The 17,030-nt window shown below is 39.8% G+C and overlaps 1 protein-coding gene across 6 annotated transcripts in view; it reads right to left on the minus strand.

Moving 5' to 3' along the window:
* Nucleotides 1-17,030, minus strand: part of tox2 (TOX high mobility group box family member 2) — a 114,694-nt gene that overhangs the window by 21,347 nt on the left and 76,317 nt on the right. For 3 of the 6 annotated variants that reach the window (XM_053637050.1, XM_053637052.1, XM_053637054.1), the window contains one exon: nucleotides 14,966-15,223. In XM_053637050.1, the coding sequence (XP_053493025.1) occupies nucleotides 14,966-15,223 (258 nt within the window). Of the gene's footprint in view, nucleotides 1-14,965; nucleotides 15,227-17,030 lie in introns of all 6 variants that reach the window. The other 3 variants (XM_053637049.1, XM_053637051.1, XM_053637053.1) reach the window with 1 other exon arrangement.

The following is a 17,030-nucleotide window of genomic DNA, read 5'->3' on the forward strand; positions in this document are numbered from 1 at the left end:
AGAGAGAGAGACGGCTATCTCTAACAGTTATGAGAGAAAGAGATGAAGACAGAGTAAGAGACAGCAGTAAAAGGGAGAGAGATAGACAGTGAGAGATAGCAGTAAAAGGGAGAGAGAGAGAGAGAGACAGATAGAGAGAGACTCCTATCTCTAACAGTTATGAGAGAGAGAGACAGAGTGAGAGAGAGAGAGAGACTGCTATCTCTAACAGTTATGAGAGAGAGAGAGAGAGAGAGAGATAGACAGTGAGAGATAGCAGTAAAAGGGAGAGAGAGAGGGGCAGAGAGAGAGAGAGAGACTGCTATCTCTAACAGTTATGAGAGAGAGAGAGAGAGACTGCTATCTCTAACAGTTATGAGAGAGAGAGAGAGAGACAGACAGTGAGAGATAGCAGTAAAAGGGAGAGAGAGAGAGGGGCAGAGAGAGAGAGAGACTGCTATCTCTAACAGTTATGAGAGAGAGAGAGAGAGAGAAAGACAGTGAGAGATAGCAGTAAAAGGGAGAGAGAGAGAGGGGCAGAGAGAGAGAGAGAGACTGCTATCTCTAACAGTTATGAGAGAGAGAGAGAGAGACAGACAGTGAGAGATAGCAGTAAAAGGGAGAGAGAGAGAGGGGCAGAGAGAGAGAGAGACTGCTATCTCTAACAGTTATGAGAGAGAGAGAGAGAAAGACAGTGAGAGATAGCAGTAAAAGGGAGAGAGAGAGGGGCAGAGAGAGAGAGACTGCTATCTCTAACAGTTATGAGAGAGAGAGAGAGAGAGAGATAGAGACAGACAGTGAGAGATAGCAGTAAAAGGGAGAGAGAGAGGGGCAGAGAGAGAGAGAGAGAGACTGCTATCTCTAACAGTTATGAGAGAGAGAGAGATAGAGACAGACAGTGAGAGATAACAGTAAAAGGGAGAGAGAGAGAGGGGCAGAGAGAGAGAGAGACTGCTATCTCTAACAGTTATGAGAGAGAGAGAGAGAGAGACAGACAGTGAGAGATAGCAGTAAATGGGGGAGAGAGAGAGAGAGACAGATAGAGAGAGACTCCTATCTCTAACAGTTATGAGAGAGAGAGAGAGAGAGAGAGAGTGAGAGAGAGACTGCTATCTCTTACAGTCATCAGTTGAGCTATATAAAGCAGGTTGGGCACGGCTGTACAAACATTATGAAAGAGTCTTACAAAGGTTAGCGGTTGCCATAGGTACTGTATGCTAATTACTAAATGGTATCATCCACTGTGGGGGTGGTGGGGGATCTCTGTAACTTCCTTTATTCGGCCATTACTGTCTCTGAGCCCAAGACAAACAGCTTCGCTCCCCTCTGCATTCTAATATAAGAGGTCAACAGCGGGGCCATTATCCAGATATACACATACAATAAGCCCAGATCCATAAATTTATGTTTATTCAAGGTTTCTGTGCATTACCTCTGCGACGTGACAGGAGACACCTTAGCACACAACACACACACACACACACACACACACACACACACACGCACACACACACACACAAGAGGCATATTGTTGCTTTTATGGACCTGATGTCGAAAACACTGGAAAGTTCTCTGATTCATTTCCTGTTTCTCTGTTGTAACGAGAACTCTTTGTGGTCATGCCATGTCCATCATAGTCAAATAGGACTAAAACAACAAGTGTGCTTATCCAATCGTGGGTAGTATTGTGTGTGTGTGTGTGTGTGTGTGTGTGTGTGTGTGTGTGTGTGTGGGATTGACAATAGAAAGAACATCACAGTGTTATTGCTCCAGTGATCCTATGACCCAGGCTTTGACTCTCTCACTTGCACTGTGACTGGCTTGTTCGTCCACTAGTCCAACATAACTGGCCAATTCCCAGCTGCAGTCCCGGGATCACGCTAGCAGGATAAAGCACACAATAGTGCAGGGGAAAAAAAAAAAAAAACCAGCACATAATATCTAATATCTTGATCAGCAGAGTTTTTCCTCTATAGAGAATTCAAAAAGCTTAAATTTCGAATCGCGTGCCACCTCTCAAGTATCAGTGTGGCAAAGCGCAGTTTTTGCATTTATAAACAGTAACGATTGCTGATGTGTGATGTGGTGCCGTTTCATTACCATCACAGCGCATCCAGAAAGGTGCTGCTCAAGGACAATTTCAAGCTCGTGCACTGAGATGGGTCAGCGTCAAAAAGGGAAACTGTCTTGTCTTTTGCACCGTCTAAAACGTACGTCTAATATCCTACCGGTTTCTCTTTATAACCCTGTCAATTTCTGTCATCAATAAAGAAGGCAGGTGAAAACATCAGCAGCACACCATGGCATATCGAAATTTATAATCAACAGCATCTTCAATTGTGCAAAACACTGTTTAATTTTTTTTTTTGTTTGTTTTGGCTTAAACGTCTTTAATGAACAAGCAAATACTTTCCTACGTTACCCACAATGCCACAGTGGCACCAGTGGGAATAAAGCTTTTCTTCGTGCAATTGCCACAATCAACACCGCGATCATGCTTCTCATCGGCTAGTTCGCTAACTAGCCGAGTCGAGGCTCTGCCGTACCTCAGCGCGACTTTGTGCGTCATGTAGTTGAACTGCATCCTGGAACGTTGAGTCTGACTTTTGCTCTCTCCACTAACTCTATGTACTGTAGGATTTCCCATTAATAAGACATTGAACATTGCTAGAAAATACCGAGAGCCCTTGCTCTTAAGTTTTTAGGAGTTAACAACAAAACCTGGTTGTTATTACTTATGTATTCTCTGATTAAATGCCACTGTAACTGCACTAGTAATGAAATATGGGGAAAGAACTCTCCATCCATCCATCCATCCATCCATCCATTTGCAATACCGCTCATCCTACACAAGGTTACAGGGGAGCCTGGAGCCTATTCCAGGAGACTTGGGAACAGGCTGAAAATCTCACACACGTTCACACACTAATGACAATTTGGAAATGTCAATTTGACCTACAACGCAGGTCTTTGGACTGTGGGAGGAAACCTGGAGGAAACCCCTGAAGCACGGGGGGAACGTGCAAACTCCAAGCACATAGGGCGAAGGCAGGAATCAAGCCCCCAACCCTTCATGTGCGAGGCCAATGTGTTGGACCAACCAACAAATTAGCACCTGAATCACTAAACGGATCACAACTAGTTCAATATAAACATATTTAACATGTTTCAGGGAGTATTCCTTTAAGGTTCTGTGTCAGTGGTTCAAACTCTAGGAAGCCAGAGAGGAAACCCTTATTTATTTTTTATTTTTCTGCGTCCCTTGTAAGTCTCTTCAGTTGGAAGTGATGTGATGTTTGTGATGTTTGGGAGCATTGCCTCTCCTGTAGTAGCCTGACTGCTGGTGTTTGACCTTCAATTAGTGTAGACTTGCTGTCGGTATAGAGTTGACTGCACATATATCCTTTCTTCCTGAAGCAACTCTTACAGATATGGACAATCAAGGCCCATAACCTTTCATCCTCCTCCACCTGTTTTGCCTCTCGAAATATATTTGAAAGAGAAATAAATGATTTATAACACAAACCTGTCTGAAACCGTCGGAAACTCCAGCAATCTATTTAAGTTGTTCAAGATTAAGACCCTAATATGTTCGCTATGTGTGAGGGAAAAGGAGGATTTGTGGTAATTTAACAATTTATCAGCACCTGGAATATTTTGTAGATTCAGTCACGACACTTTTGGATGGTTGAGTGAATGCACCGAGTCTAATAGCCGCTGGGAGATGTGGTGTATCTTGGCATCTTGGCAGCTCTATTGTCCTTCCCTTTCCCTAGCTCTCATCCATCCCCTCCTCTCTCTTCTTCTTCTTCTCTCTCTCTCTCTCCCTCTCTCTCTCTCTGATTGGAGACATCTTGTTGGGAGTGATGGCTCACTCGGCCCAGGTTCACAGTTGCTATTGTAAAATCACAGAGCGTTTAATTGAAACAAATGACTATAATAATAGAACATTATCCCGGCAGGCTCACGGCTATGGCAGCTTTAATTAGCCGAGCGCCAGAGACTGATCCTTCACAAACGCTGTAAACAGAGCGAGAGAGGAAGATTGAGGGAGGGAGAAAACAGAGGGAGGCTCGCCGTGCTTTGCCCTCCCCACAACTCCCCGTTCACCCTGAGGGCAGAACATGAAAACCCACCACCGCTCCTCACTTCCTCTGTCTCTGTCTCTCTGGCCGGGTGTACACGCTCGAGGGTCATTTATAACTCTGCTAGGAGCACTAATAAGTTCGTGGATTTATAAATCACTGCTTTAATCAGTAAGCACGGTGGACCTGCTATTTACACTGTTCTATCAGGTAATAGGGCAGGATTCTGTTGCACGCATACAGCCAAGGGTTTTCCACTGAGTGTCAATAAATAAAACTACAGACCAAAATAAGTAACAGTAGGATCAAAACACCAAGAAAGTTGAGTATGTAGGTGTGACTAGTCCAGAGGTGTCCAGTTAGATCAGGTTTTCATTCCAGATTCCACAGGCAGACTTAATCAGCTGTTTACATATGTCCTAAGCACTATACAGTTTCCTCTTATGGTTGTAGATCAACAGAACTGTGATCGGTAACTTGTAAACCACAGCTCTCAGACTTGTTTTTCTGACACAAAACAAGAATGGCTTCCTACACCATTTGACTTCTACTATGGTGTTCTATGCTTTTGTAAAAACAACTGAACTGACTAAACATTGAAAGAAATATGATTGGCAAGAGTATATCATTTATTTTAATGCACTGTTCTTATATATCAAATCATATATGAATTAAATATATGAATTGTTTCTGAATGGCAGACACGGTACATTTGACCATATTACACAGTATAGGTGTAACGCAATGTCACTAATATTTTGTATCTCTATTTGGATTTCATCCTGACGTGGGCATGGAAGAAACGCTGCAAAACACTGGAGAAAAATGCAGAGGTAGAAATGCCAGCATGGTGTGTGAATTCTGGCTGTGACAGTTCATTGCAAAAAAAAAAATTAAATATCTTGAATATTGTCAAATTTATGTAGTATTTCTTTTTACAAGATTACAACAAACCAAATATAAGATTACTAAAACCTAGTTCTAGACGTGTTTACTCATTTCAAGCTTGAAGTAGTCTTAATTTTGCTCATTTTAAGCATTTATGTTTAAAATTTAATTTTTTATTTATTTTTATTTATTTTTAAAGAATAGATCAAGAAAATGTAAAGCTTGAAATAAGTTTAGAAAATGTCTAGAAATAGGTTTAATAAGCTTAGATTTGGTTAATTGCAATCTTATAATACAAAATACTAGAAATACTTTGCTTGTATTTATTCATTTGTAAGTGGCTTTGGATAAAAGCGTCTGCTAAATGAATAAATGTAAATGTAAACGTAGATAAATCTGACTATATTCGAGATATTTTCACTTACTAAGATGGCAGTTTTTGCAGTGTTCCTCAACCTCGGCTACATCACTCGAGATCATAATTGGCCTCAACTACAGATGTGTGTTCAAAGCTCAGCTTGTATAGCTATTATTTTTGTTTCTACCTGCCTGTGATATCTTTTGAACCAATTTCGCTGCTTCTCTTTCCAAAAATATGGACAAAGTAGAGGCCTAATTAAAACCCCCGTGACCCTGACCAGCAGTTACTAAGGATGCTGTAAATGCATTGCTCGGTGCTACACGTTCGTGAAATGCATATCCGACCACTCGCTCATGCCTGTATGAAAATAAAAACCTAGTCTCATGGAAAAAAAAAAAATAAATTAGTCTACCTCCCGTCTCCTATTCATATCTGTACTCGTTTCCATTTAGAAGATGCTAACTGTTCATTCTGCACAATGCATTCATATTCAGTTACATTCCTATTACATACACCGCAAACTTATAAGTAAGCTGTAGTACGTAAGCGCTCCATCCATCCATCCATCCATCCATCCATTTTCTATAGCGCTTATCCTACACAGGGTCGCGTGGTGCCTGGAGCCTACCCCATGGGACTCAGGGCATGGGGCGTGGGACACCCTGGATGGGGTAGCTTTCATAATTCACCTCACAGAACATTTTTATAAGATCACATAATAAATAGACGAGGCTTTACCACAGTTTTTATTTAGCAGTTTCTGACCAAGGTAAACTGATAAAAAATAGACTATTATTTCATCCTTCATATTAAATATTAAGCCATTATCAAAAATGGCTTTCAACCATATAGAGTTAACTCCATAAAGTTTGGCACCCAACGTTAGGACGAGCAAATAATGAATGTAAAATGAATCACACATGCAGTTAATGATCTTTAATGGGAATGTTGTGCATTGAGGCATAGTATTTTGGTTATTCCAACGTAAAAAAAAGTAAGTAAGTAAGTAAGTAATGAATTAGTGTTGGTGTGGCCCTTCAGAAAACTGTTCCTAAACGCCTGTTTTAGACTTTGAAAGTGTCTTAAGAAACCTGACCTTAACAGAGAAAAAAAATGATTCTCAAAGTAAGAAAAGGCAGAGCAGGAAATGTGTTGCTTATCTGATCAGCTATTTACACTGTGGCTGTTAATGAATTACAGTATGAGGGAAGCATGAACTGGCACGTTCCTGTTTACATGTACATATTAAGTGAGAGTTAATGAGAACTGGGAAACATTTAATAGTTAACTGAAAAATATAGGAGAAGTAATATAGGAGAAATGGTCTCCAAACGCCAGGACATTTTTATGTCTCGTCGGCTCAGCTGAAAGAACACGAGGATTTCTCTTTCTTTCTCTCCCACCACTAGAGGCATTATATAGGGGTGGGAGCAGGGCTTGACATGACAGCTCTGAAATGGCTTTGGAAGAAAAGAGGCAGCACACTCCACACATGATCCAGACTGCAAGACAGAACATTTCTTCTGCATCTAATGAGAAGAGGAGCCAGCCGCCCAAAACACACCACACACACACACACACACATTTCTCAGCAGGGAGTCGAGGCGACAATTAGGTTCATTTGAGAATGATTAGCGAGTGTGTTAACTCTTCGCACATGCGCTGCATGTGTGTGTGACAGCAAAGCGTTTCTCTAAGAGTCAATCCAAAAACCCCCTGCTAACTCCAAACACATCTGCCTTGGCACTATTCTATCTAAACAGGCTTCACATACTCCATAGAGAATCACTCGGGTGTAATAAAGTGAGCTTTTAGAAGCAGTTATAGTCAAACGTGGCAAAAATTAGCTCCATATTAACTAGAGATGCACCGATGTATCGGCCGATAATCGTGTAATAATAGTTAATAATAGTTTAAAAACATCCAATAATCAGGGCCGATTATATGCTGTCAATCAAAAGAGGGCGGGAAAACACATCGATTTCATGCTGTGTGTAAAGAAGATGTCTCTCGTGTGGAATGATGACAATACTGCAGTTTGTAAACTCGACGTTCGGCGTCGAGTCAAGTTTTTTTTTTTTTGCCGCGCTGCTCGAGCGGAATTAAAGTAAACCGTTGAAAGATTTAAATGAAGATGAGTTGACAAAAAAGCATATATTCCACAGAAAAATATATTTGTAGAGTAGTGTATTTCATATCCAGTTAATGTTAATATATATAAAAAAAGTTGATATTATATATTACCAGTTTGATGTTAATGATGAAGTAGAAATGCTTTTGTTAGTGGAGCGTGAATGTGAGACTAACAGGAGGTTTTTTTAGAATTCAGTCAATGTTAATATGAATTAATAACATTCAATAAGTTAAAAAATCTTACTTTAATCTTCAGAATTGAGTTCATGTGTTAATGTGAGTAATGTGTTTTGTGTTTATGAGACCAGTTACTGTGAAACAACTTGTTGAAATGGAGAGAATCAAGTTTTTATTTGCTTTCCTTCAGAATTGTGGAATTAATTATTATTCATTTAAAAGAAGGCATAAAAGGCAGAACTATTGGTATCGGTATCGGTATCGGCCGATATCACTGGTAGTGGCCTGTATCGGCTGAGAAATTTGGTATTGGTGCATCTCTCGTATTAACTATTATCATGTTTTTGCTGATGTAATTCGGCAGTTATTAGACATAGGGGTGTCGTTTTTCAAATCTGTCTTGATTCTCGTTCACTAACCTATGTGTGTAGTTGGGCGAGCATGGAACCTCATTTCTGCAAAAGTAGAGAAAACATTTAAAACTCATATCATTCCAGAAACAAGATTTACTGCTGTGTCAAGCCTTCTCATGTCATGCATAGTGCACACATTACTAAACACTTTTACACCCCCCAAAACTGCCACTGAAGTCACTCAGAACGCATCCCGAAGTCATCGCAAGACAAAATTAGGAAAGTTTTCTAAAAACAAACAGAAAGTGAATTGTGCTCTTAAACTCCCAAGGCTTGTCCAAATGCATCATTGGAAAAGCTGTAAATTACTTTTTGTTGCAAAACCATTTGCTATTGCTGAAAAAAAAAAAAACCCTGAAAAAAAAAAACAACAACCCCAAACCCTATTGTTTTCTTCCAGCATATAACTGACATATGAAACAAAATATATTTTTAAATTAAAGTCCCCCTCAGGGTATTCTTGTATAACTGTGCCTGCTGCATCAAAACAAATATCCTCAGTTATAAACAGCATTACTGAGGAAATGAGTGTTGAATTGGACATCGATTGTACTCTAGGCCTATGCTGCTGACTGAACACTCACTATGCAACATCCATATTGGCATTAAGTGACTGTTTAAAAAAAAAAAAAGTTTTAATAGGAAACCTTTCTTTTTGTATCATTAGTTTCCCTGACACACTATAAAAGAAAGCATTGTTCTGAACGCTTTGTCAAAATAATCTTGGCACCCTTTTACTTGACCGTTCTGACCACAGGTCTCACTTCAGCAGAGCAGGAAGTAGTGGAGGTGCCTGCAGCAGCATCCACACCGTCCTCTAAGAGCTATCAAAAGAAGTTGGGCGGGGGGGGGGGAGGCAGAATGGGAGAAAAGAGCATCACATTTTCCTTCTTTTCTCTGTCCTTTTTCTTTGCAATCACCTTTCATTCTATCACACCCCCCACCCCCCCCATATCCTCCCTCTCTCTCACCCACAACAGCAGGCAGTGAGCTAAAAGTATGTCGTTTTCGAAGGAGCTGCAGTCAGCTGATGCATGCGGGAGATATAAAGCACAGTAATATGGACATGATTTCATGCTATGATAAGATTTTGGAGCTGGTGGCCAAATGAGATACATAAAACAGGGCTTTATCTAGAGCAGTAGTAATAGCCGGTAACGGAGCAGCACCAGGTCCTCCACTCTCTGCCTCTATCTGCGACTCTTTTGCTGAGATAAGGGTGCTGAGGATATGCTACTGGTATGCTGACTCACAATCAAATCAGAGCTTGGTTTCCAAGCTACCACACACACACACAGACACACACACAACTACCAAAAACTAGTAGACACTGTCAGACATAAATAACAGTGGAAAGCTCATTATCCAAAGAAATGGCAGAACTAGGGTATAACTGAATATATAAACAGTCAGCTATGTATGAATCGATCTATCTGAATAAACCTCACTCAAATCATACATATACAAAGAAGTGATAGCATATCCTTGATTAGATAACTAATTAACTTTATTTAAAAAGAAAAAAAAAAAAAAGAAAAGAAAGAAATGCACTCCTTCCTCCCCCTCGTCTCATTTGTGATATAATGAAACTGGAAAATAACTTCTATTTCTTTAAAACATTTCTTAATACACAAGCACACTCTCATATCATATTGCGGGGGGAAAAGAAATAAGGCACCCTCTCCCCAGAGATAATAAAAGAATTGAATTTTTCCTTATCGGCCCGGTCATCTATTTTTCCGCGGAATGCTATTACTTGCTGCCTGCGGTTGCTAGGCAACAGGAAATATTAATAGGGCCTTTTATTAGGCAGGCTTTCACAGTGCAGCACTAAAATGAAGAAGTGGAAAACATGAATGTGTTACATAAATCTTTAGACCTCGTCGAGCTTCTGCACAAGTCTTTGTTTGGCTCTTGATTTATAGCGCCTTCGCCTCATTTATGGGAAATAGCAGTGTGAAATAAGAAAATGGTACATTACCCTGAAGGACTATTTGAAAATAAATAATCGCAAAAGGTGAAAAGAAAGCTGTTTAAAAATCAGGGATGTTTTTTTTTTGTTGTTTTTTTTTTTTTTGAGTTCTTTCCTCACTCTTTTCCATAGTCAAATTTCAAAATGATTGCTCTTTGTTTGGTGAATGCATCAATCATCTGTGTAATATTGCTTACAGAAAATGCCTTCTATCATGCTTTTTCAACCGCCACAAGGGGGAAAAAGATCACAGTTATTAATAGTTCCATAAAGCATTTCTGCCGAGAATATAATTCTGGGATTGTGTGGTGATGCAAATATCTTTGGATTGGTGATGATTAATCAAGGCAATATTTCAGAAGAAATTTTGTTTGCTTGTTTTTTTTTTTTTTTTTTAGTTCTAGCATAAAAAAAAAAAAAAAAACACGAGCGCAAGTTCTACTCCTAGCCCTGCAGACAAACCTTGGATGATAGATGAAGTAAGCTGTTTCACTAGACACTCATTTAGAAAACCTGGGCCAAATTCAACATAAATATATCTGATTAAAGCTGGTTGGAGTCCTAATGTCCACAAACTGCCTCCTAGTTTTGGTAGGCCATCATCTTGAGCCTATTTATGGCACAGCGCAGACCACAGTCCAGTTAATTTAGGCTGCGATGGCTTTACCAGGCCCGTGCAGGGCTGCAGATGCATTGCTTTATCCACTGCACTGTACTTTATGGAAGTGGGTTCAAAGAATCTGCATCCTGTGGACTTGGCATCGGGAATACTGTTTGAGAGTAACTGCTCGTAAAGAACAGATGGTGGAGAGTTTGCAAATCAACGTGGAGGTGAGAAGGACTGTCGGCAATTTCCTAGCTGTCTTACAAAGCATCGAGCTCATAACCCGATCCGCTTTTGACATTGGTTCTGTCCTTGAGGATAATTATCGGCGAATCAAATGACAAATTTGCATATGTGTCACTTATTTTCCTAAATAGTCGATGCACTAGTTGAGGTAGGGTTTTAAGTTTATATTTCAGAGCTGTAGTTTTGGGCCAAAGGTACATGAACATAACTGCTAACGATAAATAAAAGCCATTAGTCCCTTATTAGCGTAGCACCCAAACCGCAAGTCACAATAATCAGATTTTTCACACATGCAAGTCTCTGCTTGCTTTCATGTTGCCAACAGATATTTCTGAGTATGTTAGTGTGGGCACATAGCACCAGATGTATAGAGAGGAGATGTAAAATGTCTAATCTTTCAGTGATAACTAGCCTGAGCCATGACTTGCACAACACTGGAGATATATAGATATATATATATATATATATATATATATATATATATATATATATATACACACACACACACACACACACACACAGCAGGAATCTCAATATTCGAATAGTAATATAAAGGTAAATATTAAAAGGTTCACTAAGTAAACGCTTCCAATCAAGCCTTATGGAATACTGAGTGAAATGAATATAATGAAATGAAAGTGGGCACGGAATGTCACACAGTGACCAGAAATGAAACCTGGCCTTAGTGCCTAAGCAAATGAGCTGTGAAAATGCCGCTGTAGTCCAGCTTTTCGAGATCCTCCGATTGCTGAGATCACTAAGCATTATGCATTTAGAAGTGAAATGTGATCATGTACGTTTATGTAGCAAAATATCCAGGAAACGATTAACATAAACCATGAAAAATGGCATTGGTCTACTAAAAGCAATAAAACTAATAGCCATAATAGGCGGTTTCCATGACAATCCTGGTATAAACCTAATAATAATAATAATAATAATAATAATAATAATAATAATAATAATAATGTTTCTTCATTAAAGCTTTGGCTATTCTGAGACTACTCACATTTTACACATATGACTATACACATATGGCAGGCTCATTGAAAGTGGACATTTGAAGACTAGAAGACCAGGTGATTTTTTTTTTTTCTTCTAGTTTTGGTGTCTGTGCCCATGATAGTCTCAGATTAGTGCTCTTGGCTGTCAGGAGTGAAACCTGATTTGGTCTTCTGCTGTTGTAGCCCATCCACCTTAAGGTTTGATGTGTTGTGCACTCTGACATGAGTTACTATAGACTTCCTGTCAGCTCGAACCAAGTCTGGTCATTCTCCTCTGATCTCTCTCATCAGCAAGGTGTTTTCAGATGTTTGATGTGAACATCACCTGAAGCTCATGACTTGTATCTGCATGATTTTTATCCACTGTCCTGCTACCACACCATTGGCCGAATTGGAGACTTGCATGAATGTGCAGGGATATATAATAATAAGTAAATAGTAACATGAATTGTGTGATTAATACTTCAGGTGGTGTGAAGAACACGTTTTTGAGAATTCACCTACAAAAAAAAAAAGTGTATACACATAGCTAACAGATTTGCATAGGCAAGTGTTTTCAGTAACCTGTAACAGTTTGCTAACTGTTGCATACCACATTCTTGTTTACCTAGTACTTGCGCGGATCAAATCTCCTCTTCTTTCTTCAGAAAATTTGTACAGTACCTTCCTGAGGTTGATTGATAAGATCCGTGCCACTTGATCATGGATATTAGATGTCTAATGCATTTGGGGCCACTGGAAGATGCTATGACAGCTAGCGCATTAGCGAGACGAGTGGGAGCCCTGCCAACTGCATCGGCGCATCAAGAATAGATATCGTGTTCATCGGGAAATATTTGATACTCTCTCCTGAAGGAATCTTAGGCCTTTTGGCAAATGGGCAAATGGCTTTCAATTAACTGATGAAGCCGGTATATTGGGGTCTGAGTAAGCAGCTGAAAAATTTATGCTAGGCTAGTTGTACAGCACAACCAATTTACATACACAATATATTTGCATATAATTGCATAATTACAATGTTGCTTCACAGTGGTTTAAACGTATATATGGTTGTAACGACAGTTTGGTGGTTAAACCTATTTGCTATTTGAAGGAATGGACTGTGGGTAAGATTAGTGCTAGCATATTCATGTTGCATTTGCTGTATGAAAAAACTGAGGTTAAAAACCTTGCCTAAAGGCACAAATGCACCAAGGTGATGAGCTCAACATCCCCAACACACAAATTTAGCTATTCTCAGCGTACCACCAGAGACTGAGCTATATTGGTTGCTGAGCTCTGTCCAGGACCTCTGAGTTTTCTTGTGTACCGAATTAAAAGTATCTTGTTTATGAAGAAAACAATTCAATTGATGGATGCTCATAATAACACACTATGGTGGATCATAATAGGACTGTTTTGCTCTTTTGTCCATCTCTGAAATGAAATTAGCGTTGGCATGAACATTTTCATGAGGAATGAGTGGAAGGAACATTCTTGCTTAAAAGCTAATATTACTTATGACTAGTGAAAGGGAAGCTGTGTCATTTTATTATTATTATTTTTTTTTTTTTAAACAAATCCCTTAGTACCAAAGACATTCAATCCCATTCCATTCAAACCCGTATTTTTTCCCCCGTCTTCTTCTTCATTTACTCAGCCTTTTTTTCGCTTCCATGTTTTTTCCTCATTCTTCCATCCCTCCCTCGCTTTCTCATCTCTTTATCTCTGTTTTCATGGACAGTCTCTCTCTCTCTCTCTCTCTCCTTTCCCCTTGTTCTAAACCACATCTAATGAAAACAGATCTCTCCCTCTCTCTTTACCAGCTGAGCTGGGGGAGGAAGATGAACCCTAATGGCTTTTTTCCCTCCTTTTTCTGATGATGGAAAATATGCACCGACCTACTGATGTGTCTGATGTATTTCATCACCACCAATTCGTGCGCGTCAAAGCCAAGCCAGCACAAATAAATCCTCAGCAAAACCGCACCATGTTGGACCAAATGACACACCAAAGCTACCTACTGTTTCTTACTAATTTGTCTCTACATGAAAATACTTGCTTTGGGTTGCAGGGGTTTTTTTTTTTGTTTCAAACTTTGAGTTGGAGCAGGGTCTGTATGTGTTTCTAGTAGAAAAACAAAACAAAACTAAGCTGCAGCGGTACCATAGCGGAATATCCACAAACTCAATGGCTAAAAAAAGGGATGGGATATCAAAATAGCAAAAACATGTAATTGTATAATACACCAGATGAATAAGTGCAGTGCATAAAAGTATGGCGCGATTCTCAGAGTGTCTCTTTTTCATTTCCAGCATGAACTGGTTGACGTTTTAGAGTCGTGAGTAATTCTCTCACAATCAGTTCAGCTATCAGTATGGGGCAGTATATACTAGTATTTCAATAGACAAAATTCTTCTATGACTCTAGAAGTTTCTTTCAGAGTCCACTGTCAACACAACTCTCGGTAATCTCCCTGTTGTTCTGTTCCTTGGCTTTACAAATATCCAAAATATTATTCCCCCTCCTGATATTTCAAGCAAGCACCAGAAACACTATAATTTCAATATAAAAAATCAATGGACAGTATATATTATCACTGAGCATCCTTATTATTTACAGCACGGCTGCTTTTACAGTACATGACGCTGCAGTTTCTACGAGGCAATTCCATGTGATGTCTTGATTTCATTGAATACCTGCGCGGTCAAGATGGCAAGAGTGGAGCTGACCTGGAGGAATATACTCGACTGTACGCTAACAGAGGTAGAATTAATGCTTGATACCTGAAGCAAAAGACACACTGCAGCCCTTTTGCATCGAGATCAGATAGAGATGGACCATGTTTTCAATCAGCTTTTGCACCATTTCTCTGTTTTATATCACAGGTACGTTGATCTGTGTCATGTCTCACGCTTACGTGGTATATTTCACACCTTTAAGTGTGATGAAGCTATAACCTACTTTTTGTAGTTCACTACCTCGACTCGGTATCAGATATAACACAAAGCCAATGAGGTGCTATATGACAAGTGATAAGGTCATTCATCCAGTCTTGCTACGTTCTCTTGCCATCACCTTACACCCCCCCCCCCACCTCAAGATCCCTGCGATGGAGACTCACCGAGGGCATTTGGCTTGAGAGCAGGTGACCGTCCTGTGCAAGCATGTTGGACATCATGAGAGCCGGCAGCTCGGGGTATGAGTACGGGTTGATCAGGCCGTTATGGGGCAGTGAGTGACACAAATAGCTGGACTCTGGATCCATCAGATGTAGCACAGGAGGCTCGGGGTGGTTTGGTGGGGTTATGGGAGGAATCTCATAGTCCTCGTCACCGCCACCTCCTCCGTTCCCACTTCCTCCTCCCTGCCCAGAGTAGTTCTGCTGAAAAGAGACAGAGAGAAGCAGAGTAAAAAAATAATAATAATATCATTACAAAGCCATACAAACATAAATGGACCAAGTTTACTTTTCAATCACAAATGAAATAGACAGTGTTAGCAATTTTGACTTGAAATTCCCAAAAGAGTCTGCCTAACAGTCAAGATGACGCTATGGTGCTTATGGAAAGCAGGCTCTGATTAGTAATTAGTCAGTCTGAATTTGCCCCAAATTGCTCCAAGATGGTTGGAACATAGAATTATGCGTAGCCGCAATCAGCGTGTGCTACTGTATCAGTAGATTACATCGTCCGTGGATGAAAGAAATGATTTGGTATCATATCTCTCTTTTCTGGTGCATTCTTATGCACACCTCTGCATTTTCCACTGCTCAACCATGTCATTTAAATGCGGATTGGACCGACGAAAAAATATGACTCCGCGTTCTACAAGAATGGAATACTCATACTAAGGGACAGTGGGGAGAGAGAGAGAGAGAGAGAGAGAGAGAACAGGGGTATTCAAGGGGGAATGAAAAGCAATTTTGTGGGAGGCGATCTGACTGGAGCCCCTTCCATAATGACTGAGTCAAATTAATCATCAGAAATAATATTCTGCTGTCAACCATTCAAGAGCTTTTTTAATAGAATTTTTATGATTCATGTCTGCCCATATACATCAAACAGTCAGTTCTGCAACATTTCAGAAATCAATTCAATATCATCTTTGTGTTGCCTGTCATCTTCTCTCACCGAACGGCCATTTATCTTGCAAACAAATACTTTTAGCAAATCTACGACCAAGGAAGAGGACAGAGACAAGGATTCGGGGACCTCTGATTTCACCTGACTAGTGTGTATTTCTTAAATAAAAGGCCTCTATTTCTAGGATGTCACAATAATTCACCTTTCCCCTCAAGGCTGAGAAGTCAAGTGGAATATTTTTGGCAAATAGCATTGCTACACCACTAACACGTAGTAACATAATAAAACTTGACATACGAGGAAGTAAAAGATGCCTGGAAGTATAGATCAGGTATTCGGCTTTTTGTTATACAGATCTTGCACAAATAAAAGGAGCAGCTTCTATATTTAGCCTTATTTACTATAATACTATATTTAGGTCTAGTTCTGTAATGCAGTGTGTTTATTTTTAAAGCAATTGTTAAGGCCACTTTTCCCACTTTTGCTTATGAATACCTTTGTTTCTCTGGCCAAAGTGTAATTAGTGTGGGGGGAAAAAAAGCCAATGGCTTCAATGTGATTTTCTCATTGGGTATATTTTCCTGCCAGGGTTTGGATATTAATTTTCTAAATGGTCCCTTTGAAGACAGATGTCTTTGTAAAGCTTCGGGGCCTCCCTGTTATTGTTTGGTCTAATGGACGCGAAAACGAACATTTCCTGAGATTCAATTTCCCTCATAATTGTTGGAAGGAAACTAAATTGTCTGTTGTAAACATCGAGCGCCATTGTGTGAAGAGAGTCCCTCGCCACGTCCTCTCGAGAGTTCTAAAATGTCTATGATCTCTGACAACCAGGCTCTGGATTACCAGGCAGGTCTGTTTAAATGTGCGAACGGTGGGAACTTCTGGCTTCTTCTCATTTTGTAGCTGCTTTGGAGTCCAGAAAATCGCACGGTTCGATGTTCAAGAGTGAATGATTTTGATTCGAATGATTAAACCTTAATGAGAATATGAGTGTACATGTGGAAGTATTTGATAAGATATGCATGGTGGCTATATTGCGTAATAAAGCTGCATATACTACATGAAGTGAGCTTTCGTCATTCATTTCGTTTTTGTACGAAT

Source organism: Ictalurus furcatus, chromosome 11 (genome assembly GCF_023375685.1).
Source record: "Ictalurus furcatus strain D&B chromosome 11, Billie_1.0, whole genome shotgun sequence".
In the NCBI taxonomy this organism is placed as follows: domain Eukaryota; kingdom Metazoa; phylum Chordata; class Actinopteri; order Siluriformes; family Ictaluridae; genus Ictalurus; species Ictalurus furcatus.